This window comes from Rattus norvegicus, chromosome 17, assembly GCF_021556685.1.
Source record: "Rattus norvegicus strain SHRSP/BbbUtx chromosome 17, alternate assembly SHRSP_T2T, whole genome shotgun sequence".
In the NCBI taxonomy this organism is placed as follows: Eukaryota; Metazoa; Chordata; class Mammalia; order Rodentia; family Muridae; genus Rattus; species Rattus norvegicus.
The window spans coordinates 57,574,822-57,598,980 of NC_141550.1; the positions used below are offsets into that span (position 1 = coordinate 57,574,822).

General features: G+C 41.3%; 1 protein-coding gene across 13 annotated transcripts; it reads left to right on the plus strand.

The window, feature by feature from the left end:
- Position 1: 1 nt before the first annotated feature.
- Ggps1 (geranylgeranyl diphosphate synthase 1) lies at positions 2 to 23,994 on the plus strand. Of its 13 annotated transcripts, none has more exons than XM_087590138.1 (6): positions 22 to 226; positions 6,993 to 7,085; positions 9,384 to 9,454; positions 10,196 to 10,741; positions 12,221 to 12,335; positions 21,924 to 23,994. In XM_087590138.1, exons 2-6 carry the CDS (start codon positions 7,016 to 7,018, stop codon positions 21,962 to 21,964), a joined length of 843 nt encoding a protein of 280 aa, XP_087446264.1. In that variant the 5' UTR covers positions 22 to 226; positions 6,993 to 7,015; the 3' UTR covers positions 21,965 to 23,994.
- Positions 23,995 to 24,159: the final 165 nt, after the last annotated feature.

The following is a 24,159-nucleotide window of genomic DNA, read 5'->3' on the forward strand; positions in this document are numbered from 1 at the left end:
GGTGGCATACGACGCCTGCGCAGTGTGATAGGGATGGCGTATTTTCTTACACCGAGTATTGCGGCGTTGCTGGCCGCTGAGGAGGGCGGAGATTTCTGTGTGAAATAGGGGGAGGGCTCCAAGAAAGCTTCAGGAAGAGCGGCAGTCTGAACAATAAAGTGGGGAATTGGCGTGGGTACTGCTAGTCTCGTTTCGGCGGCTTCAAGTCTGAGATCATCGTGGAACCGTGAGCAGCAGCGCGGTGGCAGGGGGGGTGGGGGGTGGTACCCGCATGGGGAGCGGGGGAGGGGGCGGTACGAAAGAGGAAGAAGTAAGGAGGAAGAGAGGACCCGGATGCTGACCCTGGTCGGAGTGACTGGCGGCCCGGTGCTGGGCTGAGGGAGAGGCAGAGGAGCTCGGGAAAAGTGGAAGGGCCACCAGTGCAGCTCAGGGAAGAAGCCGGCCCGCGAGCTTATTACAATGTCTGTTTGGAGCCCCTTTTTTTCCTTCAGAGCCATCGTTCCCCGGGTTTGGAGTCAAAGGTTCTTGCTGTGCGCGTTAACAGCTGAGCTTCTCGGTGGCCCCTATCTGTTTAGCTAGTCTCAAGCCAGAGCCTGCCTATTTGAGAGAGGGGGGGGGGGGGCCAGGCACTGACTTTGCATCAAGTTTTCAATATCGTATGAATGTTTGATGCGCTGAGTTTACCCTCTGAGGTGTTAGGAGAAGCATTCATTCAGTCCTCATGTGGAAAGACGGGATGGATCTTGTACAACTTCCAGAACCGAAGTCTAGTCAAAGTGAAGCATGATAGGAGGATGTGAATTAGAGCTTTGGCTTAGAGAGGTATAGAAAGGCTTCCCTGAGAGAGTGAGAACTAAGCTTGGCTCAAGAAACCAGCTGGAGTTATTAAGGAAAGGAAACCAGTTTCAGGAAAAAGATTTCCCAGTATGAAGAACTGAGGCCCAGAGAGGTGAGGAAGGATGGTTAAGGAATTTTGATCCAGCAGCCTGGAGACTGAAACAGGATTACTTTGAGTTGTAAGCAAGCCTGGACTACACAGGATGCCCCTGTCTCCAGAAAAGGAAAAAAAAAATTAAAAACAGTTTTTATCTGGTCCAGTGGTCCAGTGAACAATAGGATATCTTGGGTTTTGAACTGCTAAAATGATAACTCACTCAAAAGAAGAAGAGCTTAGCATTGTGGTGCTGACAAGTCCTAAGACCAGCCTGATCTACAGAATGAGTTCCAGGCTAGCTTGGATCACATAAACACTGTCTCAAAAAGAAAATTATATAGAGGAAGATCAGAGAGGCAGCTGCAGTTGCATTTCTACAGTGGAAAAACAAATATGTTTGCATAAATACTAGTCTACTCTTTGAACAAATTCCTAAGAGCTTTTCATTTTGTAAGTGGGAAAATGGTGTCAGATTCACAGAGACATTCTGTGGTGACCCCACATAAAATTAACTGAGTTTGTGCCACTTAGCCATTATTACCTCTTAAATTTAAGTCTAGTATATGAGGAGCTGAAAATTCTGTGATAAATTAACAGTTCTGGATTTAAAAAAAAAAATTTCAAGAGTGTATAGAACTCAAAGTGCTATAGGCTCTTAAGAAAAAAGTACAAAACATACCGTCTCTTGGTACTAACGTCGAAGTTCTCATGTTTACTCCACCACCGATAATACTATATGTAAATATTTTCAGGGACAGAACATTAATTGACTTACATGAATATTGCTAAATGTAAGTGAGCAAAGGAAATAGTGTTTAATTCATCACTGGTAGAGAAATATTAAAGATAAGGAAAACTTGAGAATTTAAAGAATTCTTCATTTCTGTGCAAAACGTGATTTGCTATTGACTCAGAGCCAAATTCTTGAGTTATTTTAAGTTATGTCAAATGTGTTTTCCAGGATGCAAACAAGATAGCAGCATGTTTTTTGGTGCCACCCTAAGTTGCTAGCCTTCAGACTTCACCCAAAACTAAAATATGTATATATATTTTACCATATGTTTAATCCTTTTCCAGAATGATCTGTTACCAACATTTTCTCCTTTCTTTGCATCTTCTTTATAGTTAACCTCTAAGAACCAAGCAACATGTCCAGCATTAACAGTTGTAATCCATCCCTCCAGAGGCCAAAGCAGGAAAGAGTTCAAGGCCATACTCAACTGCGTAGGGAGTTCCAGGCCAGTCTAGAACACATACCAAAACCCTGTCTTGGGAAAGAAAAAGTGTTACTAAGTTGGTATTTGAAATACTTTTATGAGCATTCTTTTCCTTGTGATGTACTTAATAGTAACCGCCAGTCAAGGCCAACGTAGAGCATTTCCTTCGGAAGTGAGGACATGCGACATATAGTATAGCCCAAGCTAGCCCTGGACCCGTTTCTTTTCCCCACTTCCCAGCCGCTGGGATTACAGATATAGACTACCACATTTGGCTAGATGTTTTCTACTTCGGATATCTCCCTGAATTCATATTGCTGAACTGATTTGTTTTCATGAGTTGCTGATTTTTTTAATGGATAACTGACTTATTAAGAATATTGCTCTTGAGGCCAGAGAAGTGGCTCAGTAACTACTTTATAAAGTGCTTGCTGTGAAATCATGAGGACCTGAGTTCATGCCTAGCATCTTTTTAGCTGGAAATGACTACACATCTGGAATCCCAGCACTGGGAAGTCAAAGGCTGGAAGATCGCTGGGGCTTGCTAGTCACCTATTCTGGCCAAACTAACAAACTCTGGGTTCAGTGAAGAGCCATATTTCAAAAACTAAGGTAGAAAGAAAGTAAATAAAATACTGAATGTCAGCCTCAAAGCTCCACCTACACCACTGTGGTGGCCTGAGTAAGAATGGCCCCCAAATGCTCATATTTGAATACTCATCACTAGTTGGTAGTACTGTTTGGGGTAGGATTAGGAGATGTGGTCTTATTGGAAGAATCCTGCAACTGGAGGTAGGCTTTGGGGTTTCAAAGGCCCGTTTGTTTGTTTGTTTGTTTGTTTGTTTGTTTGTTTTAAATCTTTTTTTACTATCCAGTCATAAACTCCCTCCTGGTCTTCCCACTAGCTGTTTCTCATCTCTCCACCCCCACTCCACCACACCTCCCACTCCCTGGGAGAGACCTCAAGTTTCTCAAGGGCTAGGTGTGTGCATCCTCTCTCACTGAATCCAGACCAGGCAGTCCTCTGCTCTATATATGGGGTGGGGGGCCCTCCTATCAGCTGGTGTGTGCTGCCCAGTTGGTAGCTCAGTGTCTGAGAGATCTCAGGGGTCCAGATTAGTTGAGACTGCTGGTCTTCCTATGGGGTTGCCCCCCTCTTCAGCTTCTTCCAGCATTTCCCTAAGTCAACCACAGGGGTCCGAGCTTCTGTCCATTGGTTGGGTGTAAACATCTGTATATGACTCTTTCTGCTGCTTGTTGGGCCTCTCGGAGGGTACCCATGCTAGGCTGCTGTCTGTAAGCACACCATAGCATCAGTAATAATGTCAACCCTAGAAGCCTCCCCTTGAGCCGGATCCCAATTTGGGCCAATCACTGGACCTCCTTTTCCTCAGGCTCGTCTCCATTTTTGTCCCTGCAGTTCTTTTAGATAGGAACAATTCTGGGTCAGAGTTTTTTACTTTGGGATGGCAACCCCATCCCTCCACTTGATGTCTTGTCTTTCTACTGGAGGTGGGCTCTACAAGTTCCCTCTCCCCACTGTAGGGCATTTCATCTAAGGTTCCTCCATTTGATTCCTGAGAGTCTCTAACCTCCCAGGTACATTCTAGAGGGTCCTCCCCACGCCCCTGCTACCTCCTGAGGTTGCCTGTTTCCATTCTTTCTGTTGACCCTCAGGGTCTCAGTTCTGTTCTCACCACCACCACCACCACCACACTCATACCTCAATGGCCCATGCCATTTCTAGTTAGCTTTCTATCTCTGGTTTATGCATAAGATATAAGCTTTGAGCTACTAATCCAATGCCATGATTTCCTGCCTGCTTGCTTACTTGCACACTCCCCAGCATAATGGTAATAATGGACTCACCCTCTGAAATTGTAAACAAGCCTCCAATTAAATAGTTTGTTTTATGAGTTGCCTTAGTTGTAATATCATGTTTGTTTTGTTGGTGATGGTAGTGTTTTTTTATTGGGAGAATTGTTTGTTTGTTTGTTTGTTTGTTTGTTTGTTTGTTTGAGACAGGGTCCCTCTACATAGCACCAGCTGTCTTCAATCTCACCATGCAGACCACACTAGCTACAAACTTATAGAGATCCACTTGCATGCTGGGATTAAAAGCATATGCCACCACACCCAACTGGTCATGGTGTCTCTTTACAGCAATAAAAGCAATAACTAAGACAACCACACACACAAAATTAAATAAATGAATACTTTTTAAAGTATGCTTCTTACTGGACATGATACACATGTAATTGTAGAGACTAAGGAAGGATTGTTCATTCTAGGCCAGCCTGAACTGCATAGAGAAATTCTTCCTCAAAAAAACAATAGGGGGGCTAGAGAGATGACTCAGCCATTAAGATCACTGACTGTTCTTCCAGAGGTCCTGAGTCCAATTCCCAGCAACCACGTGGTGGCTCACAACCATCTGTGATGGGATCTGATGCCCTCTTCTGGTGTGTGTGAAGACAGCAACAGTATACACATATAAATATAAATATAAATATAAATAAATAAATAGTAAGAGGAAACAAGATAGAGGAGGGGACTAATAGCCCATTTTAAAAAATAAAATAAAAGTGGGGGGGGAGTTTGATCCTAAAGAGTAACCTGAACAATAAATGCATCACTTTCATTCCTTGATTTCATATATTATCTGTAAAGAGCTACTAGAGTAGATGGACTCAGTCATTGAAACATCTACGAAGCATAAGGACCTAAATTCAGATCCCCCTGTAAAAGCCAAGTTCCACAACTCCTAACCCCAGCACTAGACTGGGCCAGAACAAGCATATCCCAGGAATTCATTAGCCAGTTAAATTAAAAGGCCAGGATTCGATGATAGGACCAATCTCAGCTATAAAAATATAAGATGGAAAATGATTGAAGAAGACCCAAGGTTATATACTATGCAAACATGTACTCACACACATGCACACATAAATTTTTTTGTTTATCACAGGTATTTATTGTATATGTGAGTGCCCACATACTTCAGTGCTGTGTTTTGTGCTCAGGATAGTTTTCAGTTCTTAACTTCTCTGTCTTAATTTTGTGTATGGAGTCAGCAGATGGCTCTAGTTACCTGGGTTTGCCACCAAGTCTGACAACCTGAGTTTTTCAATCCATGGGATTCACATTCAAGAGAACTGTCCTTGTCTCTAGAGCCCATGAAGTTGACAACACCGACCTGTGACACGCAGCACTTTGCCCAGCAGTAATCATAAACTGCCATCTATAACCGTATTGTGTTTGGTGTTACATTTACATGTACAGAGTGAATCCATTGAAGGTTATTGGAAGAGGGCTTGTGATCCTACAGACCAAAATGGTCATCCCCAAAGAAGACAAAACTCATAACACCTAAAGCTTGCCAGAGGCATCATAGTTACTAGAAAAACAGACTCTGTGGAGAAAAGTAAAAATCAATATTTGCAAAGAAATGGAAGACTCACCAGTAAAGGAGAGCCCTGCAAAGGCCAGGATCGAAGCTGGGTATTATGACATGCTCTGTAATCCCAGTATTTGGGAGAAGAGGCAGAAGGGTCAGGAAGGAATTCAAAGCTAGCACAGGTAAAATATATCTTGTCTCAAAAAATACATGTATGCATGCCGTGATTTATATTCTAGGAAGTATTAAAGTAAATGCAGAATTAAAAATATTTCAACACTAATTATACGAAATAATAATATTCAAATGAGCATGCACCTTAAAAACAATCTCCAGGACTGGAGAGATGGCTCAGTGGTTAAGAGCGCTGACTGCACTTCCTAGAGGTCCTGAGTTCAATTCCCAGCAACCACATGGTGGCTCACAACCATCTGTAATGAGATCTGATGCCCTCTTCTGGTGTGCATGAAGACAGGGACAGTGTACTCACATAAAATAAATAAAATCTAAAAAAAAAAAAAAACCCTCCAAAATTTATTGATTTAAATATTCCTCACAAAGCACACCTATCCTAATCATAGAGCATTTGCTAATTTGGAATCATTATAGAAATGTCTTTTTGTGAATTTGTTTTGGAATTTATTTGATGTCAACAATTTAAGTCCTTTATGAATAATTAACTAGGAAATTTTACTGTAGGTCATCTAAGAAAATTACTTCAAAATCAACTGAACAATGTTATCAGTAGACTGAAGAATTTTTCTTTAGAAACTTGAGGTATAATTTATACAGCAACCATCAAAAGTATATGTTCAAGGTGGGTTTGGTGGCTTGAACCCATAATTTCAAGGCCATCTTGGGCATCATAGTAAGACTGTATCTCAGGACTAAACTAGATATGGTGGGGTGTGTGTGTGTGTGTGTGTGTGTGTGTGTGTGTGTGTGTGTGTGTGTAATCTCAGCACTGAAAACCCTGAGGCAAAATGATCACAAGTTTGAGGACAGCTGAGCTATAATGTAAGACCTTCTTCAAAAAACTTCTTTAAAATTTAGATTTTTTTTGTTAGTATATTCACAGTGTACAGACATCACCGTATCTAATAACATTTTGATTCTTTATATACATACATGTACCTTTATAATTCATTAGTAATAGTCTTTTTTTCTAGCCAGCAACTACTAACCTGTTTTCCCATCTGTATAGGTTGCCTGATTCAGAACATTTCCTATAAATAGGATCATACAGCCTGTTCTTTTGTGGCTGCCTCCTTTTGCTTTCTTTACATAATTTTTGCAAGGTTTTATACATGTAATGTTTTGCTGTATAAATAAAATTTTAAATCTATCATCCCAAAAAAGTATCTTGACAAAAAGTCCTTTGCCATCTAACACTTAAAGATAATTTGATTTGTGAGATCATTTTTATATTTCTCCTTTCTAACAGGTCAACTTTGAAATTAATAAAACATGGAGAAAACTAAAGAGAAAGCTGAAAGAATTCTTCTAGAGCCTTATAAGTACTTACTTCAATTACCAGGTAACAAATAGTTGTTATTAATAGATAGATAGATAGATAGATAGATAGATAGATAGATAGATAGATAGATAGATAGATAGATAGAGCGAGCATGCATGGTTTTCAGAGAGTACTCATTTAAATGTAAAATTAAATATAAATGGTTCTTGTTCTTGAGAACTTCTAGTGTAAGTTAATACCACTATAAGAGGAATTACTCAAAAAACTGTATGTGAAATGTTTCTGTTTTATTGAGACAAAAATCTTGTTAGTATAGCCCTGGGCTGACCTAGAACTCAACTGTAGCCCAGGCTGGCCTAGAATTTGTGGTAAACCTCCTACCCATCTTTTAATTGTTGGGATTATAGGTATGCTCTGGCCACTTCTAAAAGTTATTTCTTCCTTTTAGTTTTGTGTCTGTGGGAGGGTATGTACACATGAGTATAAGTGCCTGTGGTCAGAAGAGGGTGTTAGATCTCTGGAGCTGGAATCACAACCAATGATGAGCCACCTGATGGAGGTGCTTGGAACTAGACCCAGCTCCTCTACAGGACTTTATCCCTCAGCCATCTGTCCATCTCAACTCCCTCTTTCTTCAGTTCATTTAGTGGGAATGTATGTGGTACTCAGAAGATCCTGGGGACCGAATTCAGGTCATAAGGCTTGGCCCTAACACCTTTACCCCAGAAACTTAACTTTTTTTTATTTGAGTCAGAGTCTTGCTGACCTTGAACTCACAAAGATCCATCTCTCTGTCTTTTCGGTGCTGAGATTAAAGGTGTGCATCACTACACCGAAACTAAAACAACTTTTTCCCTTTTTGAGTTTTATGGAGGTTTTGGCTGTGTGTGTGTCTGTGCAACCCAGTCTATCCCTGTGCCTGAGAGGGCAGAGGAGGACGCAGCTCCATTAGGTCTAGGCGTAGAGGTACACCTGTGAGCCAGCATGTGTATGCGTGGAATCAAACTTAGGACCTCTGGAAGAGCAGCAAGTGCTCTTGACCACTGAGCCATCTCTCCAGCCGCTGAAAGTTAACTTTTATTTAGTTGTTTTCTTGAGCCTTGTTCTGAATTTACAGTATTAGAAGCTCACACTATATTTTTACAAAATGAACTAGTTGTAACTGCTTTCTGTTTGGGTTAATTTAACTTCTATTGGCATCTACTACCTAAAGACATTTCTCAAGTGCTCCGTATAAAAAAGAAAAGGCCGCTAAAACCTAGTCGACACAGGAGGCTAGCACTTGTTTAAATGGAGGACATGTAAACTAAAGTTACTCTTAAAATCTTAATTTAAAGGAATGATAGATTTTTTTTTTTCTGAGACAGGGTTTCTCTGTGTAAACAGCCCTAGTTGTCATGAAACTTGCTTTGTAGTCTAAGCTGACCTTGAGCTCACAGAGATCTGCCTGCCTCTGCCTCCCAGATGCTGGGATTAAATGCCACCCCCACCACCAGGCAAAGTGACAAATAATCTTGTGAGGAAATTCATTGGCAAAATTCTTGAAGTTTTGTGTGATAGATAGTGCTAATTGTCCTTGAACAGATTTTCTTGATTTTCAGAAAAATAAGAGATTAAATTGTATTTTCTAAAGATGCCCATTCCATCTTCAGTACAGTGGTTCAGATTAAAACTCACTTAAATGCTTTAGACTTTCATTTTAAAAAAAACTTTTGATTTTTAGTTGTGTGCATATGTGTGTTAGGAGTAAGGAGGACGCACGTATGAGCTGGGTCCACACAGAGGACTACAGAGGGTCCGTTAGTAACTTTGGATCTCCTGAACTTGGAATTACATGTAGTTGTGAGCCACCTACGATAGATGTTGGGAACCACACTGGGTCCTGGTCCTCTACAAGAGCAGGGAGTGCCTGTTATCACTGAGTCATCCCTCCGTTCACCCAGGTGTAGTTTGAATGGTGAAATGAAGAGGGTAAGTTCAGCCCCACTGTGCCCTTTACAGTGGGGAATCTGAGGGCTACTCAACTGGGAAGGAAATGGGTTGATGGGACTGTTTTATTAAGTCTGCTCAGTTTTGAAGCAAGTTTATCAGTTTTCCTTGTAATCACATTTTGGAGGCCAATTAGGTAACGTAGCCAGTGAAGTTACCTGACACCAAGCCTAAGATCTGACGTTTATCCCTAGGACCCACATACAACCTGCAGACTGTCTTTTGATCTCCACAAGTATACCATGGAGTACACATGTACATACAAACGCAATTAAGTAAATGTTTTTAAAATAATTTTTAAGTAAAATAATGTGGTTTTTTTTTTTTTTTTTTTTTTTTTTTTTGTCGTATTCTATGCTTTAATTGCAGGTAAACAGGTGAGAACCAAACTTTCACAGGCATTTAATCACTGGCTGAAAGTTCCAGAAGACAAGCTACAGGTATCTAGGCAGTCTGACTACTTCTCTTTTTGTCCTACTGGGGCACATTCTGGACCCTCAGCACCTGGGCAAGTACCCTGCCTCTGAGCCACATGCCCAGTCCTTAGGCAGTGCTCCTCCCATTGAATCACCAAGGAATTAGTAGATGTCCCAGAAAAAAAGTACTCCAAGACTCTTATTTTGTTAATGCTTTTATCATATTATATATTAAGGCTGCTTAATATATTTTATATAATACATTTTTATATTATAATATAATTATACTTTATATAAAAATGTATATTAGCTGTAAAAAGCTTAAGATAACTGAGACATTAATTAATTTGGAACTATCATCAAGTACAAACTGTTTGGGCCAAGCATGGTGGTATACATGTAGAATTCCACAACTTAGGTGCTGGCTACATAGGACGACCATGTCTCAAAAGAAAAAAAATCTGGACTAGAGAGATGGCACTGATATTAATTAAGAGCATGTACTGCTTTTGCAGAGGACCTAAGTTCAATTCCCAGCATCCTCATCCGGCACCTCACAACTGCCTCTAACTCTAGATCCAGGTTTATCTGATGTCTCTGGCCTCCAAGGGCACCTGTCCTCACAAGAACATACGCCACACTGACACAAACACAAGAAAATTCTCTGTGTGTATGTACAATAGCTTTTTCTGTATCCGTGTGTGTGGGGTGTGTGTGTGTGTGTGCACCTTAGTGAAATTTTCTTCTTTGGTTGTTTTTCTCTAGATTATCATTGAAGTGACTGAAATGTTGCATAATGCCAGTTTACTCATTGATGATATTGAAGACAGTTCAAAGCTCCGACGTGGTTTTCCAGTTGCTCACAGCATCTATGGTGTCCCATCTGTCATTAACTCTGCCAATTATGTCTACTTCCTTGGCCTGGAAAAAGTCTTAACACTTGATCACCCAGATGCAGTGAAGCTTTTCACACGACAGCTTTTGGAACTTCATCAGGGACAAGGCCTAGATATTTACTGGAGAGATACCTACACTTGTCCGACTGAAGAAGAATATAAAGCCATGGTGTTGCAGAAGACAGGTGGCTTGTTTGGATTAGCCGTAGGCCTCATGCAGTTGTTCTCTGACTACAAAGAAGATCTAAAGCCACTGCTGGACACACTTGGGCTCTTCTTCCAGATTAGAGATGATTACGCCAATCTACACTCCAAAGAATACAGTGAAAACAAAAGTTTCTGTGAAGACCTGACAGAAGGAAAGTTCTCATTTCCTACTATTCATGCCATTTGGTCAAGGCCAGAAAGCACCCAGGTACAGAACATCCTGCGCCAAAGAACAGAAAATATAGACATTAAAAAGTACTGTGTGCAGTACCTGGAGGATGTAGGTTCTTTTGAATATACGCGATACACTCTTAGAGAGCTCGAAGCTAAAGCCTACAAACAAATCGAGGCCTGCGGTGGGAACCCTTCACTAGTGGCTTTAGTCAAGCATTTAAGTAAGATGTTCACAGAAGAAAATGAATAATGTTAGCCATTCTTTTTTTTTTTTTTTTTAAGATTTATTTATGTATGTGAATACACCGTAGCTGTCTTCAGACACACCAGAAGAGAGCATTGGATCCCATTACAGATGGTTGTGAGCCACCATGTGGTTGCTGGGAATTGAACTCAGGACCTCTGGAAGAACAGTCAGTGCTCTTAACCACTGAGCCATCTTTCTAGCCCAATGTTAGTCATTCTTGATTAGACTCAATAATTTCTTTTAGTTGAAAATGAGAAGTGGTTTCTTCCCATTTATCTTTTCAAGTACTAGTCTCCAAAAATTGAGTAAATGAGGGTAATGTGTGTAAAATGTTTTGTTTTCAAAATCCCTTTGCACAAAATACAAAATTGAGGGCTAGAGAGATGGCTCAGTGGTTAAAAGGCTGCTCTTCCAGAGAACCCAAGTTCCATCTCCAGGGCCCACAGTAAAGTTCACCAACATCTGTAACTATTTCCACATAATCTTCTGGGCTTTTCAGGCACCAGGCACACACATAATATACAGGTATACCTATATATAGGTATATAGGGTCATAAATTTCAGACACTGAATGTGACCAGCTCTTCCTACTACCCCACATATACTGGGCTTGTCAATAAAAACGACTTATCTTCCAAGAAACTATCTGCTTTCTAACAGTGAATGGAGGGTTTCCAGTTCATAGATGACAATTCAAACATGGATTTCTTAGGCTAGTCTCTCTTGCTAGTTGGCTAAAAAGACCAAAGAACTGCTGTTTTTCCCTAAATGATAGTGCCAAGAGTACCTCAGTTTTATCTCTAAAGTCCTGTACCAAAGTCTGAAAAGACAAAATAAATACACAGGCACTTTTCCAACCACCTTGCTTGTTTCCATGCTTGACACCCCACAAATTGACCCTTTTGACAAAAGAGGCTGTTCTACTTAATGAAGTTCAATTCACAACCTAGTCTTGGTTTTTTTGTTTTGTTTTGTTTTTTTGTTTGTGTTTTTTTTCTGGTTTGTGTTTTTTCTTGTAACATTTTTCTGACCCAATCTGACTAGTATCTGTGTATAATGTTTCTTTGAAGAAAGAAAATAATATAAAAGATGTTCGTGGAGTTCACTAGTAATGCCAGCATTCTGAGGTAGAGTCAGGATGATTAGAAGTTCAAGGTTATACTCTGCTCTTATATATATAAGTTTGAGGCCAGTCTGAGTGACAGGGGACATTGTGTCCAAAGAAAATAAAAAAAAAAAACCAAATTTTTTTATTTCTTGAGACAGGTTTTACTATGCAATTCTAGCTGGCCTAGAACTCCAGGATCTATTAGCCTGGCTTCTGCCTCTTCAAGTGCTAGAATCAAATGTGTGTCCTACCATGATGCCTGGCAAAGACTGTGTAAGTCAATTTATTTCCTTGCCTAATTAAATTAATTTTGGCCTGGTGCTAACTCATAATTCTTTTGTTGTTCTTTTCTTGCCTTTGTTGGTAACAAGAATGTTTAACAGTGAGTTGAGAACCTTTTTAGAGTCATTTTGTCTTTCCAGTAATCAAAATCTCATTCTTTATTTGCTTGTGGTCCCAAATGTTAATTCAGAAAAGACCCAGGAGGCTGGAGAGATGGCTCAGAGGTTAAGAGCACTGGCTGCTCTTCCAGAGGTCCTGGTTCAGTTTCCAGTAACCACAGCTCACACCTGTCTATAATTCCAGTTCCAGAGGATCTGATACCCTCACATAGACATACATGGAAGCAAAACACCACGTTTAAAAAAACGAAAAGAAGTATCTGAAGAGACCCAGAACATGGGTAGCTTAGTTAAGTTAATAACATGACTTTATATGCTTAGATTTGTGCTACAGTAATGCTTTTCCTGCCTAAGAAAGTCTTGAGATAAACTCTTAGAGAAATGTTGGATTTTGCTGTGTCAGAGACATACTTTTTAAACTGTAAATTTTATAATTTATGCAGTTTCAGAACATTAATTTTTTTTATATCAAAACTGCAAGAATAAAGGTCAGTTGTATTGCCATAAATCTCTTGACTCAGCAAAGCGTTTATTTCATTGAGTTGAAGTCTGGCTTTGTTGTCTAAACTGTTGTTGACCTCATCATCTTCCTTCAGCCTTTTGCTTCCTGTGCCAGCCAGTGCTGCCAGGGAATGTTTTCCTGGCTGCTGTTGTGGCCACTGCTGCTTGTTTAGCAACCTCCTATCCTGGGTAACCTGTATTGTTTGTCTCTTCTTTCTTTCCTAGCAGAAGAGGAGTCCTCACCTAGCAATCTATTGTCCTTTATTATCTTTTTCCATTCTCCACCTATCACATGTGGAGTCTCCTAACTTTCTTCAAATTATTTACTTCAAGTAGTCTTCCTTTTACTTCCAAAAATGTAAGCCATATGAGGTGGCACATGCCTGTAGTCTTAGTACTTAGGGGCAATAGAGATCAAAAGTTGAGGGTCCTTATTGGCTACATAGTGGGCTGGGACTAGCCTGGATTTTGTTTGAGTTTACCCTGCAGCCCTAGGCCAAAGTAGCTCTTGAGCTCTAGAGGCCTTGTAATATCCCAGGCTATAATTCTCAGGGATCCTAGAGCTCATTGTAAGCTATGTGCTAAGAGAAAAGGGAAAGACATGTGTATTTATGCAACTTTAATCCCAGCACTCAAGTGGCAGAGGCAGGCAGATCTCTTATCACTTGGTATACATAGAGTTCCAGGCAAGACAAGGCAACATAGTGAGGTCAGGGTCTCTCTCTCTCTCTCTCTCTCTCTCTCTCTCTCTCTCTCTCAAAAAAAAAAAAAAAAAAAAACAGTTTAAGTACAAAAAACAAAAGAAGGCTCAAAATAATGAGCCCTTTATAATATAGTGAGCATTTTGCTTCTTCAACCCTACCATCCCGCTTGGCTAACTACAGACTCACTCTGCTCATCTTAATTCATCATTTTAAATTATTCAATATGTTGAGACTTAGCTATAATGTGAAGGTATTGTTTTACTGTGTACTGCTTAGTTGAAAAAAATACCAAAAAAAAAAAAAAAATCAGTTAGGAATTTCAATGTTAACTTGTTCAAGTCCACTCCGTACAGTATTTCCTAACACTTAATTGGCACTGACACAGAAGTGCCTAGGAAATGTTTATCATGCTTTTTTTAATGTATGTATGTATATGTATATATGTATTTATTTATTTTCTGTAGCCCTTGTTGGCCTAGAACTTGATTTGTAGACCTGAACTCAGAGATCTATGTGCAGAGGTTAAACACATGTGCCATCGTCACTCCCAGCAAAGCATACTGTATGCAACACTACTTTAGAAGAATCACCAACTTTGTATTGTTTATCACTGTACTTAAAAAGGAAGCTGTGTCTGAGGAGATAATCTATGAAACGAGATTGTTGAATCTCTTTGGGGTGTCTTAGTTACTGTTCTATTGTGAAGAGATACCATGGTCAAAGCAGTTCTTATAAATGAAAGCATTTAATTTGAGGGCTTGCTTACAGCTTCAGTTGGTCTGTTATCAGCTGGTGGAAACATAGTGTCACTCCTGGCCCTGGAGCAGTAGCTAAGAACTGCATCCTGATCTGTAGGCAGCAGACTGGATCTGCCACGAGGTCCTGAAACCTCAAAGCCCACCCCTGTGACACACTTCCTCCAACAAGGCCACATCTCCAAGTCCTAATTTTGTCAAAGAATTCCACTCCCTGGCAACTAAGTATTCAGATATATGAGCATAGAGAATTATTCTTATTTAAACCACCACAGTGAGGTAGTTTAGTACTAATGATAAGCTGTAAGAAGATGTATTAAATCTTTCTGAAACTTGCCCAGTTGCTTAATAGAAATTGTAAATTGGAGTGTTTTAAAGAGAATTGGCTTTAATGAATATTCTAAGATGCCAGTGTTTTTTAAGAATGTAATGGTGTGTTTATTAAATCTCACAGGTTAAGTCAATTGACTATAAACAACTGGACATTAAAAAATGGAGTTAAGACACTAGACAAGCCTGTAAAACCACCACTGAAGCTAAGGCAAGAGGATCGTAGTTCAAGAACAGTCTGACCTCCATAGGAAGTTGGGGCCCAGATAGATTGCATACTCAGACCTTAATCACAAAAAACAGAAATACTGAGTTAAGGAAGCAGGGTATTATTGAAGTAAGACATGCATTTGAGATACAAATTAGGAATTTTTAAAAACTCAGATTTTCTCAAAGTTTTGTGAAAGTGGATTTGTATAGGATGGAGTCATTATGCAGGAGGCATAATGCAGGAGGCAGGTCCAGGATAAGGCGAAGCCTATCATTGGATGAGAAGGAAGGGTGGGGGAGTGGGGGTGGGGGAATTCTAGGAAGGAGAAAGGAGGAAGAGAAGCAGGGAATCAAGGATGACCCAGATCCAAGTGGTCTTGAATTGCCAAGATAGCTGGGATGGACTTCTGTAGGCAAGTTTTATCTTATCTAGGAGGGCAGTTTATATCCTTATCAATTGGTTATAAGTTTATTGTGTGGATGTATTATAGATTGAGAATTTAAAATATAAATCTGATTGTTGGGTTACAGTTTGTTGAGTCTTGATTTTACTGGGTAGTTGGGAGTTTATACTTTAACTACAAGGGGGCAGTTGCTGGAAATGTGGGCAGAGTCCACGGCAGAGAGCTTCAATAGGCCAGCCGCTGCTGGACTTCTAGAACCATGATTTTGCAGGGTAGCTGGAACCAGAGAGTTTGTGGCTAGCAGAGAGCCACCAGGAGAGATACTAATCTGAGATAAATTAGCGCCAGTTCAACTGGCAACCGCCAGGGTATGCATGGGAACTGTTCCACCACTCTTTTATTATTATCACAACAGATTTGTGATTTGATAAAAGTGTAAATGTGAACAGAAAGATGACTTAGACTGTCAAGTACTTGCATAAACATGAGGATCTGAGTTTTGATCCCCAGCATCCACATAAAAGCAGAATGTGACAGTGTAATGTATTTTAATGTTTGCCTTATAAACTCAGCGTTGAGGAGGGGGAGAGAGGCCTTGGATACCCTGGGAAGCCATTCTAACTGAATCTGTAAGTTGCAAGGCAGAGAGAGAACCTGTCTAAAAAATAATGTGAAAAACCTATTGAAGAAGACACCTGATCTTGATTTCTGGTATCCACATGCTCATACATATATGCATACAGTTATAAACATGTACACACACAAAAGTATGATAACTGTATTAATTTGCCAGAGCCTGAAACTTGGCCAGTTAAGATTTGTAAAGCTGCGGGTTGCAGGTAAAGAATGAATAAATACAGTTATAGCATTCAGTGAGTGCTTAGTAGGGACTGAAGGTGGCACCACAGTTAGAAACACCTGCTCCTGCCTAGGACCTGGGATCAGGTCCCCGCACCACATAGTATTATGTTTACATGTTCACACAGGCGTGTATACCTGTGTGCACAGGTACATGTGCACAAGTATATATGGACATGAAGGTCAGAGGTCAATACCAAGTAACTTACTTGATCACTTTATTTTTTAGACAGGGTCATTGTAGTCCTGGTTGTCCTGGAATTCTCTGCAACACTACACTGGTCTCAAACTCACAGAGATCCCCCTGCCTCTTCCTTCTGCCTTGGTCACGTTTTACTCTTTTTTAATAGTTTTATTTGTCATTAGTGTGTGTCAGGGTGCTGGTGCATGCATGCGACAAAGCATATACAGAGTAAAGGACACCACTTTGAAGTCAGTTCTCTCCTTCCACCGTGGGTTCCAGGAATCAAACAAGTCAGCAGATACACACAGCAATCTGGTCAGCCCCAACTTTATTTTTTGACACAGGGTATTTCACTGAATCTAGAACTTAATAATTTGGCTAGGCTGCCTAGTCGCTGAGTTCTAGGGATGGGCCTTTCTCCACCTCCCCAACTGTGGTTACTGATCTGCGTCACACTCAGTGTTTACATCGGTGTGCTGGGATCGGAATCCAAGTCCTCCTGTGCGTGTGGTAGGCACTTTACCATGATCCAGCACTCTGCAATCTAATTTTTACTTATCATTGTCCTGATACAAAACAAGTCTGAAGGGGATAGAAGAACCAATTCTGAGCCAAATATGAGTGTCCATGCACCAGCTACACAAAATCATGTCACCCTGAATGGCATGTTTCTGTGAAGAAGGCTTTACAAATTTAAAAAACATTCTTTATTAAATGTATTATATCTAGTGTGTATGTGCTATGGCCTGCACGTGGAGGCCAGAAGACAGCTTTTACAACTTGTGGAAATCAGTTCCGTCTTTCTCCCATATGGGTCCTTGGAATTGAACTCAGGATTGGTGGCAAGTAACTACTTGCTGAACCAGCCCCCTGCCCAGTTTCATAAACTTAGACAGTTACAGAGCAAAAAGTCACGAATCAGTGCATTTCCCAAATGCAGTTAGAGATGTCAGGAAGGTTGTAGCCACAGCAGGACGAAGTGTGTGCTGAGTTTCGTGTGTGCTGAGCCTCGTGTGTGCTGAGCCTCGTGTGTGCCGAGCTTCCTGTGTGCCAAGCCTTGTGTGTGTTGAGCTTCCTGTGTGCTGAGCCTCGTGTGTACTGAGCCTCGTGTGTGCTGAGCCTCGTGTGTACCGAACTTCCTGTGTGCCAAGCCTTGTGTGTGTTGAGCTTCCTGTGTGCCGAGCCTTGTGTGTGTTGAGCTTCCTGTGTGCTGAGCCTCGTGTGTGCTGAGCCTCCTGTGTGCCGAGCCTCCTGTGTGCCGAGCCTCGGGTGTGCTGAGCTTCCTGTGTGCCGAGCCTCGTGTGTGCCGAGCTTCCTGTGTGCCGAGCCTCCTGTGTGCCGAGCTTCCTGTGTGCCGAGCCTCCTGTGTGCCGAGCTTCCTGTGTGCCGAGCTTCAGGCGCTACTTTGTAACATCCTCAGCTTTAGAGGTGGGCCAGGCTACTGCCCTGCAAGCTCAACCGTGCATTCCAAGTGGGGTGACACATATCTATAACCCAATTCCAAAGACAAAACCAAGACAGTTGTGAATTTGAGACTAGCTTGTACCATATAGCAAGTTCAAGGTCAGTCTGGACCCTGACTGACCCCGTCTCTAAGAACCAAAACAAAAGCATGCATTCCACAAGTTGTGCCTTGTATTCACAAAATGTTAGGCCACATACCGAGGTTGTTAGTAGATGGTTATTAAAAGATCTGAAGATAGTCCAGGATGTTTTGGGCTCTCAATCTGTTACAGTCTTTTTTCTATAGTCACCAAAGTTCTAGTTAGCCCTCCAATCTGTAGTTCTTCAGCAGAGCCGAAGAACCTACACTTCCATCCACAGGTGGACCCTACCCATGTGTCAGCAGTCAACGGTCACCTTTGAGCCCCTCTCCTAATACTTGCTGAAAGTGATTGCCTTTTCCCATCTTGTCACCAATTACTTTATCGCCCTTAGTTTAATCTGAATGATCCTATGGGTGGCTGATCAACCCACACACTCTTTTTAAATGTACAGAGTATTGTAATGTTGCCGATCTGGCGTGTGACAGCTCTGGGGAGGAAAAAGGGGTCCTGGCGGTCAGGAGTCGGAATAGCACAGAGAAACACTGCATGACAACCTAACACAGAAGATTTATTGGTGAGGACAATAGAGGTGGCTGCCTCTGCTCCAGAGAGGAGAGAACTGATGAGGCAGGATTTCTCACTTGGGGGTGGGGTTGGGGGATTCCAGGGTGCCTGGGACTGGAAGGATTTTGTGCCCTAATCTTGGGCTCTTTTATGTAGGGTGGGGCCTGGCCAGTCTCCTGCCTCAAGGGACTGGAAACAGCTGTTACTGTCATAGAGAAGGCTGGGGGCTGTGTATTGGAGGGGGAGGCCTAGCCACTCTTGCCTCAATGGGCTTACAGCTCCCTTTTTTGTTTACTATTGATAAACAATCTTTTGAAATTGCTTTTCACACTAAGAACAAGATTCAAAAGAAGAGGCAAGAAGGACAAAAAATCAAAATCTGGATCTCCTTGCCTAGGAGCTTAGCTGTTTCTACTGTGAATTTATAATTTTGAGAGCAGTATCTGTTTCCTTTTTCTAAAAAAAAAAATTAAGACAGGTTCACCAGAATAGAGCTCAGTTGAAAGGAGGTTTGCCAACATAGGGCCTTGCATTTGATTCCCAGCACTGCATAAGATGGCACAGTGGCATTCACCTATATCCCCAGCACCTGGGAGGTGGAGGCCCTAGAACAAGGAGGTCAGGTCATCCTCGACTATATACTTAGTTTAAGGCCAACCTGGGCTGTTTAAGAAAGAAAAGAAAAGAAAAGAAAAGAAAGAGAGGAGGGAAGAAGGAAGGGAGGGAGGAAGGAAAGAAAGGAGAAAGAGAAAGAGAAATAGGAGGGAACATCACACACAAAAGAAGAGGAAAGAGGTGAAGTCAGAGAAAAATGAGCACAGGGGATTGACAGAAATTAGATCCCACCTATAAATTTCCTGTCCTTCAACATCTCAACCTTAGTATGGTTTCCAGCAATGCGTTTGCAGAACATGACAGTTCACACCCATCTGTATTTCCAGTTCCTGAAGGTTGGACACCTTCCTTTGGCCTCTACCATCTCTTTCACTCTCCCCCCCGACCCCTGGGGCTCCTGGGGACTCCTCTAGAGAAGGTAAAGCCTGTCGTTGTCAAAAGTGTTGATACAAAACACAGTTCTTGCTCCAAAGAGAATGTGAGAATTTATTTTTAAGTATGAATGGCCATAATCTGAGAACGTGGATTCAAGTTACCCTGACTTAGGCATACTTACAGAACAAATGAGGATCATAAATTCATACATTTACCAGATATTTTGGTGGGGACATTGGACAGATAGGTCACAGTAGAAGAGAAGGGTCTCATTTCTAGATTTCAAATGCTCTTAATGTTTTTGTCTGTTTTGAGACAAGGTTATCTCTATTTAGTTCTGGATGTCCTGGAACTCACTGTAGACTAGGCTGGCCATGAACTTAGATATCATCCTGCTTCTGCCCTCAGCATGCTGGGATGAAACACATGTGCCACCATGCCCAGCTCCTTTTTAAATTGTTATTTACTCAGACCCCCTTCCACTGCCCACCCGTCCCAGGTTTCCCTCTTTTAAAAAAAAAATTAAAACCAATTTTAAAATGTTGTGTAGGGGTTGGGGATTTAGCTCAGTGGTAGAGCACTTGCCTAGCAAGCGCAAGGCCCTAGGTTCGGTCCCCAGCTCCAAAAAAAAAAAAAGAAAAGAAAATGTTGTGTGTATGGGTATTTGCCTGCATGTTTTTGCACCACTTGTTTGCCTGGTGCTCTCAGGCAGTAAGACAGCCTGAGTCTAGAACCTCCAGAACTAGAGTTACAGATAGTCATGAGCTGTGCTATGGGTGCTAGGAATCAAATCTGGGTACTCCACAGGTACTCTTTTCTGCTGACCCCACCTCTACCCTCAGATGCTCTCTTTAGCTTAGGGTTTGGTAGAAGCTAATGATCTGCAAAGTTTAACAATGAATTCTAAGGTTTTACCTAATAGTAACCAAAATGTTAAGTCAGAGATAGTGAATAGCTATTAAAAGGGGATGAGAAGGCCATAATTGGTATAGGTTTGTAATCTAAGTATCTCAGAAGATTGATGCTAGAAGATAAAAAATTCAAGCTCAGCCTGGAAAATTCAGTGAAACATACCTCAAAATCTCAAAATAAAAGTAAAAAGAAGGCTGTGGATACAGTCAACGGCAGAATGTTTGCTCAGAAAGCTGGAGGCTATAGGGTCAGTCAGTCCTCAGTACTACAACAAAGGGAAGGAAACTAAAGCACCCACCATAGTGTAGGTTTCAATCTACAATATCCACAGGTCTTCCAATCAGTAAGTCAGTCAGTGTGCAGGACCTTCAATATCAGTGTGGCTTCCACAGAGCATGTTGGGTCACAGATTTAGACCTTCATTTAACCTTCATAAACTCTTACCTACATCCCACCAAATTCCTGCATCTTCTCTATCATCTAACTACCACCATCTGCCAGAGCTAGAGATGAAATCCAGGGAACATGCACTTTTAAAATTTGGATTCTTCTGGTTCTGCGCTCTCTCTCTCTCTCTCTCTCTCTCTCTCTCTCTCTCTCTCTCTCTCTCTCTCTCCTCCCTCCCTCCCTCCCTCCCTCCCTCCCTCCCTCCTTCCCTCCCTCCCTCTGTCCCCTTCCCCCATCTCTCTTTCTCTGTGTGTGTGTGTGTGTGTGTATGTGTGTGTGTGTGTGTGTGTGTGTGTGTGTGTGTGTGTGTGTGTGTGTTTAGGAGTCATTTCAATATGTGTGGTTTGGGGATCTTAGGTTCTCAGGATTAGCAATAAGCACCTTTACCTGCAAAGCCATCTCACTCAACTCACTGAACCCACACCTTGAATCTTCCTGTCTCCTTGCTTTAACATTTCCCCACATCTCTGGCTTCCCCTTCTCTCCATCTTTCCAAAGACAGCTATCATCAGTGACTTCAAATCATTAAGGTGGTCATTCAGTTTTCATAGCCCTGTATTTCTCCATGTCAGACTCATAGGGATAAGTTTGTTTTAATTAATGTTTAAAACATGGCAGGGGAAGCTCAAACTTAAGAAAGATTAAGTGTGTACAGTAAATCCATTCTGAGTCCCATTATTCACTCATTTAGTCAATATTTAATTTTTTTTATTTTCCCCCCTTAGTCAATATTTAATGAGTGCTAGTTTAGCACCAGGCTATATTTAGGCCATGGAGGCCTAGCAATGAAAAAGAAATCAAGCCCTGAAGAAATGTGTTTTGTGTGTACGGTGGGGAAAAGGCACAAAAACTCCAGCAGGGGGAAGATGCTGGGAGCCAGCTTAGTAAGTAAAATGCTTGAGGACAAGAGTTCAGATACTTAGTGCTCACAGGAAAGCTAGGTGTGCTGTCCACATCTGTAACTCTAAAACTGGGGGAGTAGAGTCTGGGGGATCCCCAGAACTTCATGGCCAGTGAGTCTAGTAAATCAGTGTGACCTTGTCTCTCACTTCAGATAGGTTAAAAAGGAGTCTGGAGGAATGGATTGGTAATTAAGAGCACTTGGTGCTCTTGCAGAAGACCCAGGTTCAATTCCTATCAGCCACATGGAAACTCACCAGCACCAGCAACTCCAGTTCCAGACGGTTGATCTGATATACTCTTCTGAACTCGGAGGCACAAAACACATATATGGTGTACATCATACTTGTGGGCAAAACACCCACACATGCAATCAAATAGATACAAAAAAATAATGTAAAGTTCAAGGGCTGGGGCTGTAACTCAGAGGGATAGTGCTAGCTTTGCATGTGTAAGTCTCCTTAGAATTGTCAAAAATGTTGATGAAGGTGATGATGACGAGATGGTGGTGGTAGTGGTGATGTGAAAAACAGTAGAGGAAAGATACTTACTATTAACCCTTGGCATGACAGGCACACACATACATACTAACACACAAATGTTCCTATACAAATAGGTACACAGACTAACACACACACACATGAATGAATGAATGAATGAATGAATGAATGAATGAATGGGGCTGGGTATGCTGTTGGCACAATGCTTAACACACACAAAATTGTGTATCTTAAGACCCCAACACTATATAAAACAAGTAGAAGCCCTTAAAGAGGAAACACAAATGTGCCTTAAAGAATTAGAGGGAAACAACCAAACAGGTGAAGGAATTAAACAAAACAATTCAGGATCTAAAACTGGAAATAGAAACAATAAAGAAATCACAAAGGGAGACAATCCTGGAGATAGAAAATCTAGGAAAGAGAACAGGAGTCATACAGAATACAAGAGATAAAAGAGAGAATTCAGGTGCAGAAGATCCATAGAAAACATTGACACAACAGTCAAAATGCAAAACGCAAAAAGCTCCTAACCCAAAACATCCAGGAAATACAGAACACAATGAGAAGACCAAACCTAAGGTTAGTAGGAATAGAAGAGAATGAAGATTTCCAACTCAAAGGGCCAGTAAATATCTTCAATAATATTATAGAAGAAAACTTCCCTAACCTAAAGAAAGAGATGGCCATAAACATGCAAGAAGCCTACAGAATCCCAAATAGATTGGACCAGAAAAGAAATTCTTCTTGTCACAGAAGATTCAAAACACCAAATGCACAAAGCAAAGAAAGGATATTAAAAGCAGTAAGGGAAAAGGTCAAGTAACATATAAAGGCAGACCTGTGAGAATTACACCAGACTTCTCAACAGAGACTATGAAAGCCAGAAGATCCTGGGCAGATGTCATACAGACCCTAAGAGAACACAAATGCCAGCCCATGCTACTGTACCCAGCAAAACTCTCAATTAACATAGATGGAGAAACCAAGCTATTCCATGGCAAAACCAAATTTATACAATATCTTTCCACAAATCCAGCCCTACAAAGGATAACAGATGGAAAACTCCAACACAAGGAGGGAAACTACACCCTACATAAAGCAAGAAAGTAATCTTTCAAAAATCCAAAAGAAGATAGCCACACAAACATAATTCCACCTCTAACAACAAATAACAGGAAACAACAATCACTATTCCTTCATATCGCTCAACATCAATGGACTCAAATACCCAATAAAAAGACAGACTACCAGACTGCATATGTAAACAGGACCCAGCATTTTGCTGCATTCAGGAAATGCATGTGAATGCTCGCAGTCAACCATCAGATTGAGCATGGGGACCCCAATGGAGGCACTAGGGGAAGGACTGAAGCAGCTGAAGGGGTTTGCAATGCTAGAGGAAGAACCAGCCCTTCCATAGCTCCCAGGAACAAAACCACCAACCAAAGAGTACACATGGAGGGGCTCATGGCTCCAGCTGCATATGTAGCAGACGATGGCTTTATCTGACATCAGTGGGAGTGGAGGCCCTTGATACTGTTACGTCTCAATGCCCCAGTGCAGGGAAATGCTAGGGCAGTCAGGTGGAAGTGGGTGGGTGGGGGAGCACCCTTATGGAAGCAGGGGAGGGGTGCAATAAGGGGTTTGTGGATGGGAAACTGGGAAAGGAGTTAACATTTGAAATGTAAAATAAATAAAATAACCAATAAATAAACAAATACAACAAAAATACATGTGTGTTCTCATATGGAACAGAAGTCTTTGGAAAAAATTTTGAGTGCAAGTCAGGGCTTCCCCAAGAGAATCCGGAATGTTCCTTTTCTCCTTACTAATACCTTAGGAAAATAGAGAACTGTTAACCAAGGAGGCAAAGATCCTCACAGATAT

Coding starts and splice junctions, on each gene's coding strand:
- Ggps1 (XM_087590137.1), top strand. CDS start 7,016: ATGGAGAAAACTAAAGAGAAAGCTGAAAGAATTCTTCTAGAGCCTTAT. Junction 7,086..9,383: donor GTACTTACTTCAATTACCAG/GTAACAAATAGT, acceptor CTTTAATTGCAG/GTAAACAGGTGAGAACCAAA. Junction 9,455..10,195: donor TTCCAGAAGACAAGCTACAG/GTATCTAGGCAG, acceptor GTTTTTCTCTAG/ATTATCATTGAAGTGACTGA.